Source organism: Ipomoea triloba, chromosome 4, assembly GCF_003576645.1.
Source record: "Ipomoea triloba cultivar NCNSP0323 chromosome 4, ASM357664v1".
Classification (NCBI taxonomy): Eukaryota; Viridiplantae; Streptophyta; class Magnoliopsida; order Solanales; family Convolvulaceae; genus Ipomoea; species Ipomoea triloba.
Window position 1 is genome coordinate 13,174,270 of NC_044919.1, and position 19,115 is coordinate 13,193,384.

The window sequence follows — 19,115 nt, forward strand, 5'->3', positions numbered from 1 at the left end:
CAAACGTGTTGTTAAGGCTGTAAAAACACCCAACAAAAATTCACGATGAATAATTAAACAATATAAAAGTTTAAATTATCAGTGATGTAGTTTTTTTTTTTCTTTTTGGTACTTTTATATTTCGATCAAATATGCGCAAAGTATTGTGGACTATGATGGTCCATGTAGCAACGTGGACCATAAGATATATGCATTCTAGTTTAGTTTTATTTTCGACACACTAGTTTCATTATAGTAACACTGGAGTATATATATATATATATATATATATCATTTTAATTACACTTCATGTATATAATAATTAAGCTTCGTTTTATACACAATAGATTCATTATAACGGCATTAAAGCATCATTTTAATTTCAAAACATGTTCATTTAACAGTATAAATATGTGTATGATGTCTGCTATTCAGTTTCATTTTATACACATAACAGGATTGTTATACCACCATACCACTAAACTATCATATAATTCTACTACACGTTCATTTGACAATATACATATATGTATGTGCTCTGCTATTCAGTTTCATTTTGTATAGACAATAAATTGATTATAGCAACATACACTAAAATATTATTTTAATTTTATTACAAGTTCATTTGACAATATACATATTTGTGACATGTTATCATTGTTCACATAGATTTGTGCATCATAATCCACCGTATAACAATTGACGAATATAATAGATAGAAATATCGAGATAAGCCCGATTAAGTTACCAAATAAATGTGTATCAACAATTTATTGTATTGTATTGTATTGTGCAGTTATCTTGTTCTTCTCTAGTAGTTGCCTTGTTTGGTATTTGACATCATTACATCAATACCGTACAAGTTGCCAAGTTTAGTTATAACTTATAACTTACCCCAAAATCGATCTCAGTTTGAATTACATCAATTATTACAAGGAATTCAATTGGCTGTAGGGTTGTTAACGAACCGAACATAAACGAACGAAGGTTGTTCGTGTTTGTTTGTTAAGGATTTTGGGGTGTTTGTGTTCGTGTTCGTTTGGTAAGCGTTCGTTAGTGTTTGTTAATGTTCGCGAACACGTTCACGAACGTGTTCGCAAATGTTAACAAACACGTTCAGAAACATGTTCATTTATGTTTATGAACACGTTCGTAAACACTTAATAACCAAACATCTACACATGTTTATGAACACAATTTGTTCGTGAACTGTTAGAATAATTATGTTTTATATTGTATGGCTCACTATTATTAATATGGCTCATAAATATCTATTAAATTTAATAATTAAATAATTCTAATATTTGGTCAGTTAAAGGATAATAGTAGTTTCAACTGCTCAGATAACCATCTCACGTTGATGGAACTGTGAGATGGTTTTATCAACCAATGAGACTCTCTGGTCCTCTCCCCAACCCTTCTGCAAAACTAAAAGTTCTCTCTCCATCAGAGTTCTTAGACTTAGGGAACGCTCAGGGTCTGGAGGGAGAAACCAAGTCTCCCATTGAAGCATCTGAAACCATGGAGCCAGGTACATCTGTTAAACATTAATGCAATACTGTATGTGAAAAACATGTGTTCTGAAGATCTTATATATTTAAGTTTTATCTTACATGTGGTATCATGAGCAAGGTTGTAGAACATATGTTTTTCCATATATTATGATAATTACGTATTGTTTGTATGGTTGCGTATGTATGCTCAGTTTTTAGAAGATATGAGTTTTCATTCGCATGCCCAGGTTTCCGTAATTACATTCGCATGCTCCCTTATATTATTCTGCAAATGTGTTTTCAATGTTTTCTTTTTACTTTTAGCTTTTCAACGATTGCATTTAAAGTTTGCAATTTGAAAGGTTTACGTATATGATGTCACGCCAAGTTTGCTGCTTCCGTTTTATTACTACACATTATTAATGTTTGCCACCATGCGATTATGATATTGCAGATTATGTGAATCATTACGTACAAATTGCATATTAGTCTGCAATTAATCGTAATTAATTTAAATATCATATATTCATTATGTATTAGAATTGTTATTCTATTAGAATTATTATTCTATTAGAGTTGAATTAAGTATATTATTCCGCATTAATTTTCTGATATTATTTATTATGGTTTATTTATTTGATATCTAATTATGATTATTTGTTAGTCACCAAAGTGACCAAATTATAAAGTTTCATAGATATCAAATTTAAATAAATTAATTCAATTACCCATAATTATGTGATGCTTATAATCAAATGACATGATTTTATTTTCTACTATATTGGGTAAATTGAAGTTTAATAATTATGAAATATTTAAGAGTCGCCCAAAGGTTGATCAATTATTTCATAATTATAAACATAATAGCGGTTAATTATTTATATTCGATTGGATTGTTTAGCATATCCAAAGATAGCAAACAAGTTTAGTCGTAATATAATTAATAGCCAATTATGTGAAAATTGTACTAATTGAGCATCGTTATGTTTAATGTATGCGTTGTTGGATCACCCAAAGGAGACCTTCAATGTATTTAATTGTTTACGAGTATGTTAGTTAAATGTATTTACTTTGTGTTAATGTAGAATTAATGTCGAAGTATTTTATATGTATTGCAGCATTAAGTTGTGTTTCAATGCTTTCGCAAGTTGCGTCTATTGTAAAGTTTAATGGGCTAAATTTTGCTGAGTGGCATGAACAAATTCAGTTTCACCTTGGTGTTCTGGATCTTGATCTAGCACTCTTGACTGACAAGCCCGCTGTTATTGATGATAATAGCAGTGCTGATGATGTAGCCTTCCATCAAGCATGGGAAAGGTCAAATAGACTCAGCATGATGCTTATGCGAATGACACTTGAAAGCAACATCAAGTCAACAATTCCCAAATTTGACAGTGCTAAGGATTTGTTGAAACATGTGGAGGAAAATTCACTTTCTGAATGTGCTGATAAGGCCCTAGCAGGCACACTTATGGGTAAACTGACCACCATGAAATTTGATGGTTCGCGTTCCATGCATCAGCATGTTACTGAGATGTTAACCTTAGCAGGAAAATTAAGGTCCATGGAAATGGAAGTGAGTGATACTTTCCTTGTCCAATTTATTTTAAACTCTTTGCCTCACGAGTATGATACATTCCAAGTGAATTATAATTCCATTAAAGATAAATGGAATGTACTCGAATTGCATAAAATGCTAAATCAAGAGGAAAGAAGGCTTAAGGGACAAGGGATTCACTCAGTTAATCTCATGAGTCAGTCAAGGGCTGGTAAAAAGTTTGGAAAGAAGAATCAGAAGGGTAAGAAAGGACCAATGAAGACTAATGAGTCCTCTTCTCAAATCCACAAAAAGGAACATAAGAATGACAAGTGTCATTTCTGCAAGAAATTTGGTCATTTTCAGAAAGATTGCCTTAAGCGTAAGGCATGGTTCGAAAAGAAAGGTATAAATTTTATATCAGTATGTTTCGAATCAAACTTAACTGAAGTTCCTTATAATACTTGGTGGATTGATTCTGGTTCCACTACTCATGTTTCGAATACTATGCAGGGATTCCTTATGACCCAAACCATAAAGCCAAATGAAAGATTTGTGTTCATGGGGAATAGAGTTAAAGCTCCAGTAGAAGCCATTGGAACTTATCGCTTAATTTTAGATACTGGACATCATTTAGATTTGTTTGAGACTCTTTATGTTCCTTCAGTTTCTAGGAATTTAATTTCTTTGTCAAAACTGGACTCTTATGGTTTTTCCTTAAAGTTTGGAAATGGATGTTTTAGTTTGTTCAAACAAAGTCACTTAATTAGTTCTGGTATACTTTCTGATGGTTTGTACAAGTTAAATCTTGACAATCTTTTTGCTGAAACTCTTTTAACCCTGCATCATAGTATTGGAACTAAACGAAGTTTAGTTGATGAAAGATCAGCTTACTTGTGGCATAAACGTTTGGGTCACATATCCAAGGAAAGGATTCAAAGACTTGTAAAGAATGAAGTTCTTCCTGAATTGGATTTTACTGATCTCGGTATTTGTGTGGATTGTATTAAAGGAAAACATTCAAATCACACAAATAAGAATGCAGCCACAAGAAGCACACAGCTCCTTGAAATTATACACACTGATATATGTGGACCTTTTGATGTTCCGACTTTCGGAAAGGAAAAATATTTCATCACATTTATTGATGACTTTTCACGTTATGGTTATGTCTATTTGTTGCATGAAAAATCTCAATCAATAAATGCCTTAGAGGTATTTGTTGAAGAGGTTGAAAGACAATTAGACAGAAAGGTGAAAATTATAAGGTCTGATAGGGGTGGTGAATATTATGGAAAGTATAATGAGAGTGGACAATGTCCTGGTCCATTTGCTAAATTTCTTGAAAAACGTGGTATTTGTGCTCAATACACAATGCCCGGAACACCGCAACAAAATGGTGTTGCAGAAAGGCGTAATCGCACCTTAATGGAAATGGTTAGGAGCATGATGAGTTATTCTTCTTTACCCTTATCATTGTGGGCATATGCTTTAAAAACCGCCGCTTATTTATTAAACAGGGTTCCTAGCAAGGCAGTTTCAAAAACACCTTTTGAACTGTGGACTGGAAGGAAACCCAGTTTAAGGCACCTTCGTGTTTGGGGATGCCCGGGGGAGATACGCATTTATAATCCACATGAAAAGAAACTGGACTCAAGAACAACTAGTGGTTTTTTCATTGGTTATCCAGATAAATCTAAAGGGTATAGATTTTATTGTCCTAGCCATACTACAAGAATTGTTGAAACTGGAAATGCCAAGTTCATTGAGAATGATAACATAAGTGGGAGTGATGAACCACGAAAAGTGGAACTTAAAGAAGTTACGGTGCAAGATTCTCCAATAACTTCTTCTCAATTTGTTGTTCCTGTGCGTCAAATTACTTTACCTGGAGTTACTCAGATTGTTCATCCTACAACAAATGAACAATTTAATGACTTACCTGAACAACAAATTAATGATCAACCACTCCATGATGAAGTTAACAATGAACCCACGAATGATATTCCTACAGAAGTAGTGTTAAGAAGATCTCAAAGACAAAGGAGATCTGCTATATCTGATGATTATATGGTTTATCTTCAAGAATCAGATTTCGATATTGGAATCGATAAAGATCCAGTTTCATTTTCACAGGCTATAAATAGTCCTAATTCTTCTAAATGGGTCGAAGCCATGAAAGATGAGTTAAAATTAATGGAACATAATGAAGTATGGGATCTTGTTGAATTGCCTGAAGGTTGTAAGCCAGTTGGCTGTAAATGGGTTTTTAAGACCAAACACGACTCGAATGTTGGCTGTAAATGGGTTTTTAAGACCAAACACGACTCGAATGGCAATATCGAACGGTACAAGGCCAGACTTGTTGCCAAAGGTTTTACTCAGAAAGATGGTATTGATTTCAATGAAACATTTTCACCTGTTTCAAAGAAAGATTCATTTAGAATAATTATGGCACTAGTAGCTCATTATGACTTAGAGCTGCATCAAATGGATGTGAAAACAGCCTTTCTGAATGGGAATTTAGAAGAAGAAATTTACATGAACCAACCTGAGGGTTTTTCAGTTGAAGGAAAGGAACACATGGTGTGTAAACTTAATAGATCAATATACGGACTTAGACAAGCTTCTCGACAATGGTATCTTAAGTTTAATGATACTGTAATGTCCTTTGGATTTAAGGAAAACACTGTTGATCAGTGTATATATCTGAAGGTCAGTGGGAGCAAGTTTATATTTTTGATTCTGTATGTCGATGATATTTTGCTTGCTACTAATGATCTTGGTTTAATGCATGAGACCAAGATGTTTCTTTCTAAGAACTTTGGAATGAAAGATTTGGGTGAGGCATCCTTTGTGATTGGAATTGAAATATTCCGTAATAGATCACAAGGAGTGTTAGGATTGTCTCAGAAAGCATATATTAACAAAGTCTTAGAAAGATTTAGAATGGAAAAGTGTTCTGCATCTGTTGCTCCAGTTCAGAAGGGAGATAAGTTCAGTCTTATGCAATGCCCTAAGAATGATTTGGAGCGAAAGGAAATGGAAAATATTCCTTATGCATCTGTCGTTGGGAGTTTGATGTATGCTCAAACATGTACCTGACCAGACATTAGCTTTGTTGTCGGGATGCTTGGTAGATATCAAAGCAATCCTGGTATGGATCACTGGAAAGCTGCAAAGAAGGTATTGAGATACTTACAAGGCACAAAGGAGTACATGCTTACTTATAAGCGGTCCGATCGCCTTGAGGTGATAGGATACACGGATTCAGATTTTGCCGGGTGTTTGGACACAAGGAAGTCCACATTTGGATATCTGTTCCTTTTAGCCGAGGGGGCTATCTCTTGGAAAAGTGCGAAGCAGACTGTCATTGCTGCATCCACTATGGAAGCTGAGTTTGTGGCATGTTTTATGGCCACAAATCATGGGTTATGGCTGCGGAATTTTATTTCAGGACTTGGAATTGTCGACAGTATTGCCAAGCCGCTGAAAATTTATTGTGATAATGCCGCAGCAGTCTTCTTTTCTAAAAACGACAAGTATACAAGTGGTGCTAAACATATTGATTTGAAGTATCTTGCCGTTAAAGAAGATGTTAGGGAACGAAGAGTATCAATTGAACACATTAGCACTAGATTAATGATTGCAGACCCATTAACTAAAGCCTTGCCACCAAAGGCTTTTAATGAGCATGTTGAGAGGATGGGCATAATTGAAAACAGTTAACATTATGTTAAGGTTTGTGTTTTTGATATATTTGATACTTGGAGCTCAATATGATTTTGTTCCTATATTAAGTATCCTGTTTAGTTTTGGAGTATATATACATGAATGTTTTATGTCAATATGAACATGATTTGTCTGTGACAAAGACATTATCGTGGACCATTATGGAAAATATCATTATGAATCATATTAAGTTTGAAATTAATATTGTGATACATGGAAGGGACTACGTTAAATTAGTGACGTATTACCGCCATGATTCTTATTAGTTTCTAACTGAATGATAGCTTATGTTCTGACCAATGTAACGAAGGAATTAGCTTATACTATGCATATTATGTTTCACATTCATTATTAAATTTATGATTTGTGAGCCAAGTGGGAGAATGTTAGAATAATTATGTTTTATATTGTATGGCTCACTATTATTAATATGGCTCATAAATATCTATTAAATTTAATAATTAAATAATTCTGATATTTGGTCAGTTAAAGGATAATAGTAGTTTCAACTGCTCAGATAACCATCTCACGTTGATGGAACTGTGAGATGGTTTTATCAACCAATGAGACTCTCTGGTCCTCTCCCCAACCCTTCTGCAAAACTAAAAGTTCTCTCTCCATCAGAGTTCTTAGACTTAGGGAACGCTCAGGGTCTGGAGGGAGAAACCAAGTCTCCCATTGAAGCATCTGAAACCATGGAGCCAGGTACATCTGTTAAACATTAATGCAATACTGTATGTGAAAAACATATGTTCTGAAGATCTTATATATTTAAGTTTTATCTTACATGAACAATAAATAATCTACGTTCGCGAACAATTTTATATATATATATATATATATATATATATATATATATATATATATATATGTTTGTAAACATGTTTGTCAATATTATCAAACGAACACTAAACGAGCTTGTTTACAAACATTATTAAACGAACACTAAACGAGCTTGCTTACGAACATTATTAAACGAACACTAAACGAGCTTGTTCGCGAACAATACTAAACGAACACAAACGAGCTTGTTCGCGAACACTTAGCAAACGAGCTTACCATTGTTCATACTCTGTTCGTTTATTAACCGAGCTCTAAATTTTGTTTGTTAATGTTCGTTTACCTTAATAAACGAACATAAACGAACTCTTACCGAGCTCGAACACGAGTAGTTTGTCGAAAGCTCTGTTCGCTAACAGCCCTAATTGGCTCTAAATGGTTATTAATTACGACCCTTTAAAAACTAATTTTGATTATTAACTAAAATTGACCAATGTTTACCCTAATGCCATCTTGGCAAACATTACCAAAGAGAGCTAAATTGCAAATTATATATCGTGAACCAAGATCCACGTTACAAGATGAATCATGGTCTAAAACGATGTCGTTTTATATTAAGTGTCAACTAGTACATCATGTTTAATAACATTATCTTGTATTATATTTATAATATTTGTTATATATGTTCATAAGCTTAAACCTTAATGTCCATATATAAACACTAAACTGAATATACATCATATGTATTTCCTTTAATTTTATCACTGTATAGTAGGTTTATAATATTCCTTCTATATGTTCATAAAGAGAAAATTTGATGTACATAAGCATTACACTACATACACATCAAGCTAGTTTAATAACATTCATTATGTACTATGTTCAAAATATTTGTTCTATATGATTATAAATCTAAGCTTTTAATGTACATAAACACTAAATTACATATCCATCAATCTATTTCTGATCCATTCGCTCTATAATATGTTCATAATATTCATAAAAACAACGCTTATTGTACATAAAATTATACTCTGATTTGTATCATATGTGCATCATGTTTAATAACATTCATCATTTATTCCGTTCATAATATTTGTTTTGTATTATCACAAACCTAAACCTGAATATATATATATATAATTCATTCACTTTGTAGTAGGTTCGTAATGTTCCTTCTATATGTTCGTAACAAAGTTTAATGTACATATATGTTGCACTAAAGTTAAAACTTTATTATCTACTTATAGATTTATCTTTTTTTTAAAATAAAAAGTATATCAATATGAGTGTCATTTAAAGATCTTAGTTAGAGCTTTTTGCAAATATATTTTTATACATTAATTTTATTTGTAAAAAGAAAAAGAGAAAAATAAATTTAAGTTTAAAAAAATAAGGATGTATACTATTGGGTGTACGTAGCAACATGCAATGTACCTTAATCCATATATTGGAGCTGAATGAGAGAGGCTAAAATTCAATCCAACAATTCTTTCTTAACCTCGGTTAGAATTTTACTTAATAAAGTAGCTATGTAAGTATATATATAGTGTAATTCGATCCAATAATATTTTATTTCCTTCCCCAATATGATAATTTGTTGATTTATGTGGTACAAGCCAACGAAAAGATGTTAGAGGTGCTTGGTTCACTACTTTTGAAAGAAAGAATATGAGAATGAAAAGTGAATGAATTGAAGTGTTTGATTTCTATTTTTCTAGATTAAAGAATTTGAATGAAATACTTTTGAAATTAAAAAAAAAAAAATCCTGATTCATATTAATCCACTTTTCATTTTGATATATTCTCTCTTTTCTTTTCTTTTACTTTATTTTCTTTTCTTGTCTTTTCTTCTTGTTTTTCCTCTTATTTTATGTTTTTTTTTTTTTTTTTGGTTTCACAATTGAAAAAATCATCTATTTCCGACTGCCTATTTGCCTAAAAAATGGACAAATTTTTTCTAAATTTTTAAATTTTTATTTTCCATGGCTAACCAAGGATGCCAATGGATACATTGCTCAAGCAAACATGTCAACGAATAACTATTTTTTTGCTTGTATGATACGTTGTCTTGTCCTGTTTAACACATGAGTTTGTACTTATTCATTAGATATTTTACTATTAGTCCCAAGCAAGAAAAAGTTTAGAGAGGGAGAGGGGTTTGAAATGATTTTTTTTTTCCTCCAGAAAAACGTTTTCTACTTTTGTTAAAAGGTGAGTTTTGCAGCAGAAGTCTTTTATTTGCCAAGTATGTTTTGTAGCTTGTTTTGATTTGGACAAGTGTAGTGTGTATAGTATGTATCATTAGATAAATAAGTAAATAAAACATGAATTAAAGAGAGAGAAATTTAGGAGGCTATTAGTGCTCATTATTGTGGTCGTTACCATGTATAGTATAAAAGGGGATCGGAGTTCATGTAAAAAGTTGGGGGGCTCTGTTTTCTGACACGCAAACATTCTTGTACTAAATTATTGTTACTCAGTTATCTGAATATACACCGGTAACATTTTTACCGTATTACTACAATGGTTACTTATTAAAAAAATATTTAAAATATGTCTAAACTCATACTTTTAAGTCTTAATTAAAAATTCAAAAATATTTTAAATTTTGTCTAAATAATATAGTTAGGCACTACATTAATCCATATAAATTTAAAAATTAAAATTCTTTTAATTTGTAAATGTAATTTTCTTAATTATAATAACTAAAATATAAAATATAATTAAAAACAAAATCATAAAATTAACAAAATGTGTGTTCATAAATATTTATATTTTTAAAAAAAAATGCATACATACATATACTTATGCACTATACTAATCATGCTATTTTTTAATTTTTAAATTTAATTATTTTAATTATAATATATCAATATAAAGTATAATTACAAAAATTATATTATAGAATTTGCATATATACATATTAATAAATATTATTTGTATATACACTATATTACACAATCATATAAGAAAATCCGTCTGATTAGAGTTTAAAATCACATATACAATATTTATAATTTATAATTTTTTTTAGTTTGTAAGTATAATTTTCTTAGTTATTATTCATATGGTTAGAATTATAATATATATGAAATACGATTAGGAATAACTCAATTTATTTATGTAAAATTTTCTCTATAAATTTATCTAAATATGTACATGATTAGAGATTATATTAATCATACAAAATTTTAGTTTTAGTTTTTTATGCTATGATAATAGATACTTGACCAAATATATAAAAATTTAACTATATTATTATATTGTACATTTTAATATATTTTCATTTTTAAAATTTTTTATTTAAATTCATAATAACAAATATTTTTTCGTGCCTCGGGAACCGTCTCGATAGCCTGAAGTGGATCAACAACGTTATCCACCACCATTTCCGCCACCGGGGAATCCGATAGAGAAACTGCCAAATCATGCGCAGGATCCCCTTCCCCAGAAGACGACGATTCCATAGCAATGTCCGTTGCCTTGAGCCCAGGATCGCCCATAGAAACCTTCGATTTCTTCGTGCTGCCCTCCAGAAGATCTTGATCTTCCACACTAATTATTTTGGAAGTGTGACTATATATTGTATAAAACCTAGTTTAGAGGGTAGAGTAAACCTTAATTAGAAATGTTTTGCTAATCCCATTATTCTTGTATTTTTCTTAATTGTGACTTGTACAGGAATCGAGTAACTGGCTGGCTGAGAGCGCGCATTGTAGTATCTAGTAGCCACTTCCCTTATGACATTTTTAGAATTGTTGATTCAAACTGTATTACTTTCTTTAATTTCTAAGTTAAGTGGGATATTTGGAACTTGCCTTTAATTAGAAACCTTTTCGAGCCGGAGGACATAGAACGCATAATCAAAACACCAGTTAACCTGGCTCTGGTTGATGAATGGTACTGGAGACATGAAATGCGTGGATGCTATTCAGTTCGCAGCGGATACAGACTGTTAACCGACTTCATACCAGAGAGCAGCGGCTTCAGTTCCTGGAAGAAACTATGGAGCATTGACGTGGCGCCTAAAATCCACAATTTTCTATGGAGATGCGTAAAAGGAATTTTGCCTGTCCGTGCTACACTAAGAAGAAGAAGAAGAAGAATCGAGGTACAGGTCGAATGCCCCCTGTGTGGTTCCGAAGAAGAGACGGTGTCTCATGTTTTCCTTGAGTGCGCTGCTGTATTAGGTAGGGGTATGGGCTGCGGCAGGCATCCCCATTGGCCAGGTGGCAGCGGGCTTTACGGATTTCCTTGAAGCATGCTTGGAGAATACAGACGTTGATACCATGCGCAGAGTAGCAGTCACTACGTGGTCGATCTGGTGCGCAAGAAACCAACTGGTATGGAACAGCAAACCTTTCAATCCTGGTACGACATGGCGCCAAGCTGAGGGCGGGATAAAATCATGGAGGGAGGCTCAAGCGGGAAAGAAGATCAGACCTCGTCACAAATAGTTGAAAGTGAACAAGGGCAACTTGAAACCGGCCTGCGATGCTTTGTTGATGCAGCGCTGTTTGAAACGCAAGGCTTGGCAGGGTACGGTGCCATTGTTGAAAACAACTCAAACCGATATGTAGGAGCCCGTGCGGGTACAAGAATATGCTGCATGGACCCTTACTTGGCTGAACTTTGGGCTATCAAAGAGGCACTATCATGGATTAAAGGCCAAGGCTGGAGTTCGGTTACAATTTTTTCGGATTGCATGAATGCGTGTAACAGTTTAAATAGCCATGATGATGATCGTTCCTATGCTGGTGTAATTGCAAAGGAATGCAAGTCGATCATGGCGTCACTAAATCATGCATCCATAAAATTTGTATCTAGAACTAGGAATACTCAGGCCCATGAGTTGGCCAAATCCACAAATTTGTATAGAGACTCTAGGTATTGGCTATTTGAGCCACCAACTTGTACCTTCGAGTTCCCTATTACGTAATAAGATGATAGTGTTTGTCCTTCAAAAAAAAATAAAATTAAGTGGGATATTGAATTTTATAGTTTAGAGCCTTATATCTAGTTAGTGTTAGATTTGAAGTGGCGATTTCACCCTTTCATATTTTGAGACTTGAATTTTAGTTTGTAAGTTCAATTATGACATAATTGGTTTATGGATATTATATTTGTAGTAATCCCATTTATAGTAAATTTTGATCCTTAAGCTATTTAAGGAAAGTTTTGAAAGATGAATTTTGAAGTTGTTACAAGTAGGTATGCCTAGGTTAGGCCCATGACCCCTAAAGCCGCCTTACATCTAGTCAGTATTAGATTAGATGTGGCAGTTTCGACCTTTGTTATTTTGAGACTTGAATTTCGGTTTGTAAGTTTAATTATGACCTAATTGGTTTATGGACATTTTCATTTTTAGTAATTCTATTTATAGTGTGTTTTGATCCTTAAGCTATTTAAGGAAAGTTTTAGAAGACTAATTTGTAGGGCGTTACAACAACTAACTCTATTGCCCCCTCTAGATCTGCCATTGCCCATGTTTGTAGATTATTATTATTATTATTATTATTATTATTATTAATTTGAAGAGATATTTTTCATTTAGAAAATGAAAACATGAAAAAAGAGGTTAGAAAAAATAGAAAAAAAGGATTTCATACCAAACAAGTTCTAAATATTTGTTTTCAAAAAAAAATTTCTAAATATTTGAATATAATAATCTCATGAAAGTCTGAAATCTATTTTTTTTTTAAATACAACTGAACCTATTACATTGTAATATTTATTTAAAGATTCTTTCTTAACCTGTTAAAGCACAAATAGTCAATATCGTCTGAGACTCGAACCCATGAAATCTTTTTCTTAGTAAACCTAATCAATATTCTTTTGATAAATAAAAATACTTTCATAAGTAAAAGTAAAAAAGCAGCCGGTCCTTATTCCATGGGGGGGACTCGGTCTGGTCGGGTCAGACTCAGAGCAGCAGATTCCATTAAGCGGGCATTCAACACGTCGGTAGACCCAAAGCCCCAGCTCTCACGCTCACTTCCACCAAAATTTATATAGATGTGTATGAATTTTTGATGTGATGTAAGTATAGAGGCAGGCTTTTACGTTTAGTACTACACAACTTTCTTTCATTTCATCTCTTTCTAATCGATTTTGTTCGATATTTCAAGTGGAAATTTCACGCAATTCTTACTTGATTTGTCGTTAGAAAAACGCAAACAAAAAAAACTGTAAATCATTTAGCATGTCCACCGCCGGAGACCGCCGGAGCGCAAGAGATATTTTCTGTGACGCCGGCGCAGGTGCCTCTGCAGGTTTGTTTAGTTCATTCCCCTCCAATTTCGTTGAAATCCCCTGATTTTTTCTGATTCTGCTAGTCTTGGCTTCTGCTGCTGGCTAGGTTTTCGCTGAATTTTTTCAATTTTGGTTTAGTAATTTTCTTTTTTTTTTCCTGTGATTTGGTGGATTTTGTGTAGGTGCTATCGCTGCTACATTTGTTTGTCCACTGGATGTCATCAAGACCAGACTGCAAGTCCATGGTCTGCCAGAGGCTGCCCGTTCGGGCCATAGAGGTGGGTATTCCTGTGGTGTTGTATACATAATACATAAATAAATATGGTTCTTGTGTAGTTGTGTGCATTTTTGGGATTAATGTACTATAATAGTATATACTGGACTGGGGAGCAGTAAAATAGTAAATGCTTGACTTTGAGGTTGGAATGTGTAATGGGACTGTAGAATATGAAAGTGAAATTTTTATTTTAATGGAGGCCTTGACTGTTACTATTAGGGTCAAGTGCAAGGAGACAAGTTTTATTCATTCCTAGTGCCACCTTGCTGACTTATGTTAGCCAACAGTTTAAGGAATACTATAAGGCCAATGACTGAGGAGTCACAGATCCTTTTATATGTTTGGTTCAGTTGATGTATGAGAGTATTCAGACAGTGTGTGATAATTGCATTTGCAATACCCCGCTGACATTTCTGTTGCAGAATGTGTCAGGCCAGGTGATCACTAAGATAGTATAAGCGATAAGGTTTTCTATGTTTATTTATTTATTGTTTTTAAAGATTTGCCTACAGCATACAAGGCATCTCATCCATGGATTGAGGAGTTTTGGATTTGATATCACTGTAGTGAAGAAGTTATAAGTTAGCATAAACCAAGTAGCTTCACGGTTACGTGTATATATTAGTTTGTGAAATTTTGGACGTGTTTTCTCTAAGAGACTCCAATTCAAAGTCCTGATAATAGCACTAACTCTGACATGCCTTCAATCAAAATCTCTAGTTTCTTCAGTTAACTATCTGTTTGTAACTTTGAATGCCACCAATTGCTTCAATAGCTTTTCACCCTTTCTTCACCTTGTGCCATAATACTATGTGTTGCCTTTCTGCCTTCCAAAACTTGTGTGGGTTTGACGTGAGTTCGGACTGCAGTTTATCTTTGTTTATAGATTACCAAAATGCAATGTGTTGCATACTTGCATATGCCTATTCCTTTCCTTTCATTTAATAATTGGGGAGCTTAATAGAATTTTTGTCAGTTTATTTTTACATTTGAATCACAGATGAATTCATTAGTGTTGCTTTTTAACTAATAACTGGCAAAGTGCATTGCAGTTATAATAAACGTTTTAGACGTAGTTGAAGTACAAAGTGCTCTATATAAAAAGGATGGGAAGTACTGAAGTATTTAGACTAACAGATAGGACATAATATCCTGTCTTTAAAGGCATGGACAGGAAATAATTTTTTTTAAAATTTCTTTTTATTATATTCCTTTGCGTATTTGCATTTGTTCCTTATATTCCTTTACTCATCATCAATGTACTCCCAAAATATATGTATATATATATTTTAATAATCAGGTAGTGTCATCATTACCAGCTTCCAACACATTGTAAGAACTGATGGTTTTAGGGGACTTTATCGTGGACTTTCACCAACATTGGTGGCTCTCCTTCCAAATTGGGCAGTAAGTTCTATCCTCTTGACTATCACCAATTGTGAATTTTGCAACTGCTACAGCCTACAAGCCTTGAACTTGAACCCTACCACAAAAAAGGAAGTGAAATAAACTTATATTGGTTATTATTAATCCTCCATGCATTTCTCTGTCTAATTCCTTCTGGAAAAATCTTAGTTTATTTGATGTCTAGGTGACTAGGAGTCTAGGACTGAATTTATTAGTTAGCTAATTGATGTATATGTTTGAATGCACTGTAATGCCTTCTGTTATATAGATTTGAATGCATTGGTTGATATGGGAACCTGCCCTAGATATAGATATGTGAATGAATGTGATTTTGGTATGTACATATGGTATTCATTGATTGTAAGTCCCTTATCCTGGGTATCCCTACATTGCTGACACGATATGATATGAGATTTTTGGTATAGTTGGGGATGTTTATGTGGTGTAACTCATTCTGAGCATTGTACTCTTACTTTTTTCCCTCTTGATGAAAGTTACCTGTCATCTGTAGGTTTACTTCACAGTTTATGGGCACCTTAAGGAAATATTGCATTCTCATGGTAGGTGTTACAGAATGCTATTTGCTTTTGCTCTCTTTAATCTTTTCATTTCAGTTTGTTTGCTTTTTTGTCCTTTTGCTAGAGATGTTTGAAATGCATTTGAACTGTTGTTACCTATTTCTGTCAAAAGACTGGTTTACTCACTTTGTTGGTCACATTTGCAGCAGACAACAGCGGTCAGCTCTCTATTGGTGCAAATATGATTGCCGCTTCAGGAGCTGGAGCTGCAACAGCCATTGCAACAAATCCATTGTGGGTTGTTAAAACACGACTTCAAGTAGGTTGGGTGTTCTTACAGTTTCAGTTTATAATTTTACACTTGACTAGTTTAAGGCTTCCTTTGATATAGAATTTTGTTTACTTTGTTGGGTATCTATTAGCTGCCAGCAAGAATATACATATCCAAGAATACATTTAACATTTTAACTGGACTAGTGACTTAAATGATGGAGTTTAGGAGGAAACTAAACCAATAAGCGTGTATTTCAATGAAAGGATATCCATATTTACAGGTTCAATGGATGGTATGGTCTGAAAGACCTTTCTTTCTACTGCCCATCATTCTTTAACATCCACCTCTCTAAATTTAGTAAATTAAATGTCTAATTGTCTATATTGAGTCATTCAAAATAATGATTCTGCTTACTGGCAGTTTCTCATTTTATGGAATCTCCACTTGGACCATGTATGCATATTTTCTCTCTTCCAATTTGGATTCTACCTTTCTGCAGACGCAAGGAATGAGAGAAGGGGTGGTCCCTTATAAAAGCATAGTATCTGCTTTAAGTCGAATTTTACATGAAGAGGGAATCAGAGGATGGTACAGGTCAGCACTCTAGTTTACTAACCAAAAATGTTACCTAAAATTTTGTTTTTATTAATCCCAGATGCATAATTGATAACTCTCAAATGAAAACCAATGTATCTGGTGCTTAATAAAGGTTCTTTTTTCAAGGCACCAAGATAATTTCTTGATAAAGTTAGTTATTGGGCTACTTCATTCTTTGCTCTGTGCTGCTGTGCTAGCACTTTTAGTTAAATGTATCCATTTTCTGTGACTTGTACAGTGGTATCCTGCCTTCTTTAGCTGGGATAAGTCATGTTGCTATCCAATTTCCTGCATATGAGAAGATCAAGTCTTATTTTGCCAAAAGGAGTAAGAACTTTTAGAATCATTTATTTTTTGTTAATACAAATTCACCTTCCATGACTGTTATTTGGCTCAATTACATTGACTGAAACCTTTCCAGATCATAAGAGTATCAGCGAACTAGGACCTGGTGAAATTGCAGTTGCTTCTTCGTTGGCCAAAGTAGTTGCCTCTGTAATGACTTACCCACACGAGGTACAAGTCCCTCTAGAACAACTGTTTTACTACTAAATTAGCAAATAAAAAGTCGGATACCACGTAATCTGAATATGCAAAATCTAAAATGCTAATAATAGTTGCATTTTCAAGATAGCACGCTATATTTGTTTAGTGTAAAAAAATATTTTACCCACAAGTTGTTATCTCTTACAATTGATTTATATGATAATTAAAAAATAAAATTAATGTAAAACCTGAAAATCTATCCATAATACGAGTACTTTTTTACAAATAACTAAGAGTTGGTCAATATAACTAACAAAATCCGCCATTAGCTAGCACAATTAGCTATCAGTTATATGTTACTGCTAATGGTCAAACAGCCAATTGTTATACCATGGACCAGGGCCCAAAAATTATGTGTCTATAGTTTACATATTTTGTACTTGCAGTTAATAGTTTATGTGCCTGCAAGTAAATTGAAGGCACATAACATGTTAACTGCAGCACATAATATGTTAACTGCAGACACATAATATGTTAAGAATTTGTGAAGTTGCAGACACATAATCTGAAAGTTATTTTGGAGTTTGGACCAAAGTCCACAATGCAAGGTATACCGTGATTCATGGTATAATTTGCCTCAAACAGCACCTTGGGCTTCAGGGCCCATTTGCAACACATGAAATTTTTTTTTGGGTAGACAACGCTTTTACCAAGTCAAGGTCTCTTTTCTGAGCATGTGAACCTAGGACATGTATACAGCACTGATGTTTTGCTCTTGCTTTAACATTTGCCTGTTGTCATCATTAGGTTGTACGTTCTAGGCTCCAAGAGCAAGGACAAGCGAGAAACTCTACGAGACAGTACGCAGGAGTTATTGATTGCATCAATCAGGTGTTGAGAAAGGAAGGCCCCACTGGGTTCTACCGTGGCTGTGCAACTAATCTTCTGAGGACAACCCCATCTGCTGTTATTACATTTACGAGTTACGAAATGATACACAGATTTCTACTACAGGTTGTGTCTCCCAAGGAGGATCATTCAAAAGCAAAACCTAAACCGGATAGTTGCTTCGAGTCTGAGAAGGTAGCCAAAGCAACAGGAGAAGATAATGCCAAGAGTGTACAGCATATGCAAAGTGCATCTAATAAGAGAACTTTTATTCCTTTAGGAGAAACGGATAATCTAACAGCTAAACATTGATTTTTATCTGCTGCAACAAATGTCCAATTTTGGGTGTCTGTATTATTGCATAAGGTATTGGCCTCTTATAGGTTGAGTTCTGATTTCCAATGGCCGACTCCAACATTTACAAGTCAACTAATCTTAGTGTTTGTTTCTCATTTCTTCTTGTATGTATGCATCTGCAGAATTGCAATCTTACATGAACGGCAATAAATGTTTGATCTGCTTGTTTACGACCAGTTAAGTTGTGCCCGGTTGCAGCATGTTTCTAATTAATTAATAGCTTCAAAAGTATGTAACGATAAATCATTAACGGGGGAAGGACAAAATCCTCAACTTTAATGTCTTGCATGCTCGAGAGAGAGCCTCTAAGCTATACAATTCAATAAGCTTTAGAAAGACTTTTGTATAAGTAGTAGTGCAAACCCACTTGCCAAACCAATGTGGGACAAAAGCTACTTCAAAGCTTTTTCTCTTCATTTTTCTAACTCAAATGGGTCAACTTTGAGAACCAATTTCTCATTTACCAGTTATCCGTTTTAAGCGCACAATATATCAATCTTTTCGTCTAACTACGAAGAAGCGGAATCGACTTTGA

General features: G+C 33.6%; 1 protein-coding gene across 3 annotated transcripts; it reads left to right on the top strand.

The window, feature by feature from the left end:
* The first annotated feature begins 13,432 nt into the window (after positions 1-13,432).
* LOC116014918 (nicotinamide adenine dinucleotide transporter 2, mitochondrial) lies at positions 13,433-18,756 on the top strand. Of its 3 annotated transcripts, none has more exons than XM_031254878.1 (10): positions 13,433-13,563; positions 13,653-13,796; positions 13,959-14,054; positions 15,354-15,460; positions 15,972-16,020; positions 16,185-16,297; positions 16,752-16,846; positions 17,088-17,176; positions 17,271-17,365; positions 18,143-18,756. In XM_031254878.1, exons 2-10 carry the CDS (start codon positions 13,727-13,729, stop codon positions 18,533-18,535), a joined length of 1,107 nt encoding a protein of 368 aa, XP_031110738.1. In that variant the 5' UTR covers positions 13,433-13,563; positions 13,653-13,726; the 3' UTR covers positions 18,536-18,756. The 3 variants fall into 3 exon arrangements, with proteins under 3 accessions (XP_031110738.1, XP_031110739.1, XP_031110740.1); XM_031254879.1 differs by having other exon boundaries at positions 13,691-13,796; XM_031254880.1 differs by lacking the exon at positions 13,433-13,563 and having other exon boundaries at positions 13,570-13,796; positions 16,188-16,297.
* The last annotated feature ends 359 nt before the right edge of the window (positions 18,757-19,115 follow it).

What these genes read in the sequence shown, in the direction of transcription:
- LOC116014918 (XM_031254878.1), top strand. Translation starts at nt 13,727, where the DNA reads ATGTCCACCGCCGGAGACCGCCGGAGCGCAAGAGATATTTTCTGTGAC. An exon ending in CGGCGCAGGTGCCTCTGCAG is followed by an intron (nt 13,797 to 13,958) that starts GTTTGTTTAGTT and finishes GATTTTGTGTAG; the next exon opens with GTGCTATCGCTGCTACATTT. An exon ending in TGCCCGTTCGGGCCATAGAG is followed by an intron (nt 14,055 to 15,353) that starts GTGGGTATTCCT and finishes TTTAATAATCAG; the next exon opens with GTAGTGTCATCATTACCAGC.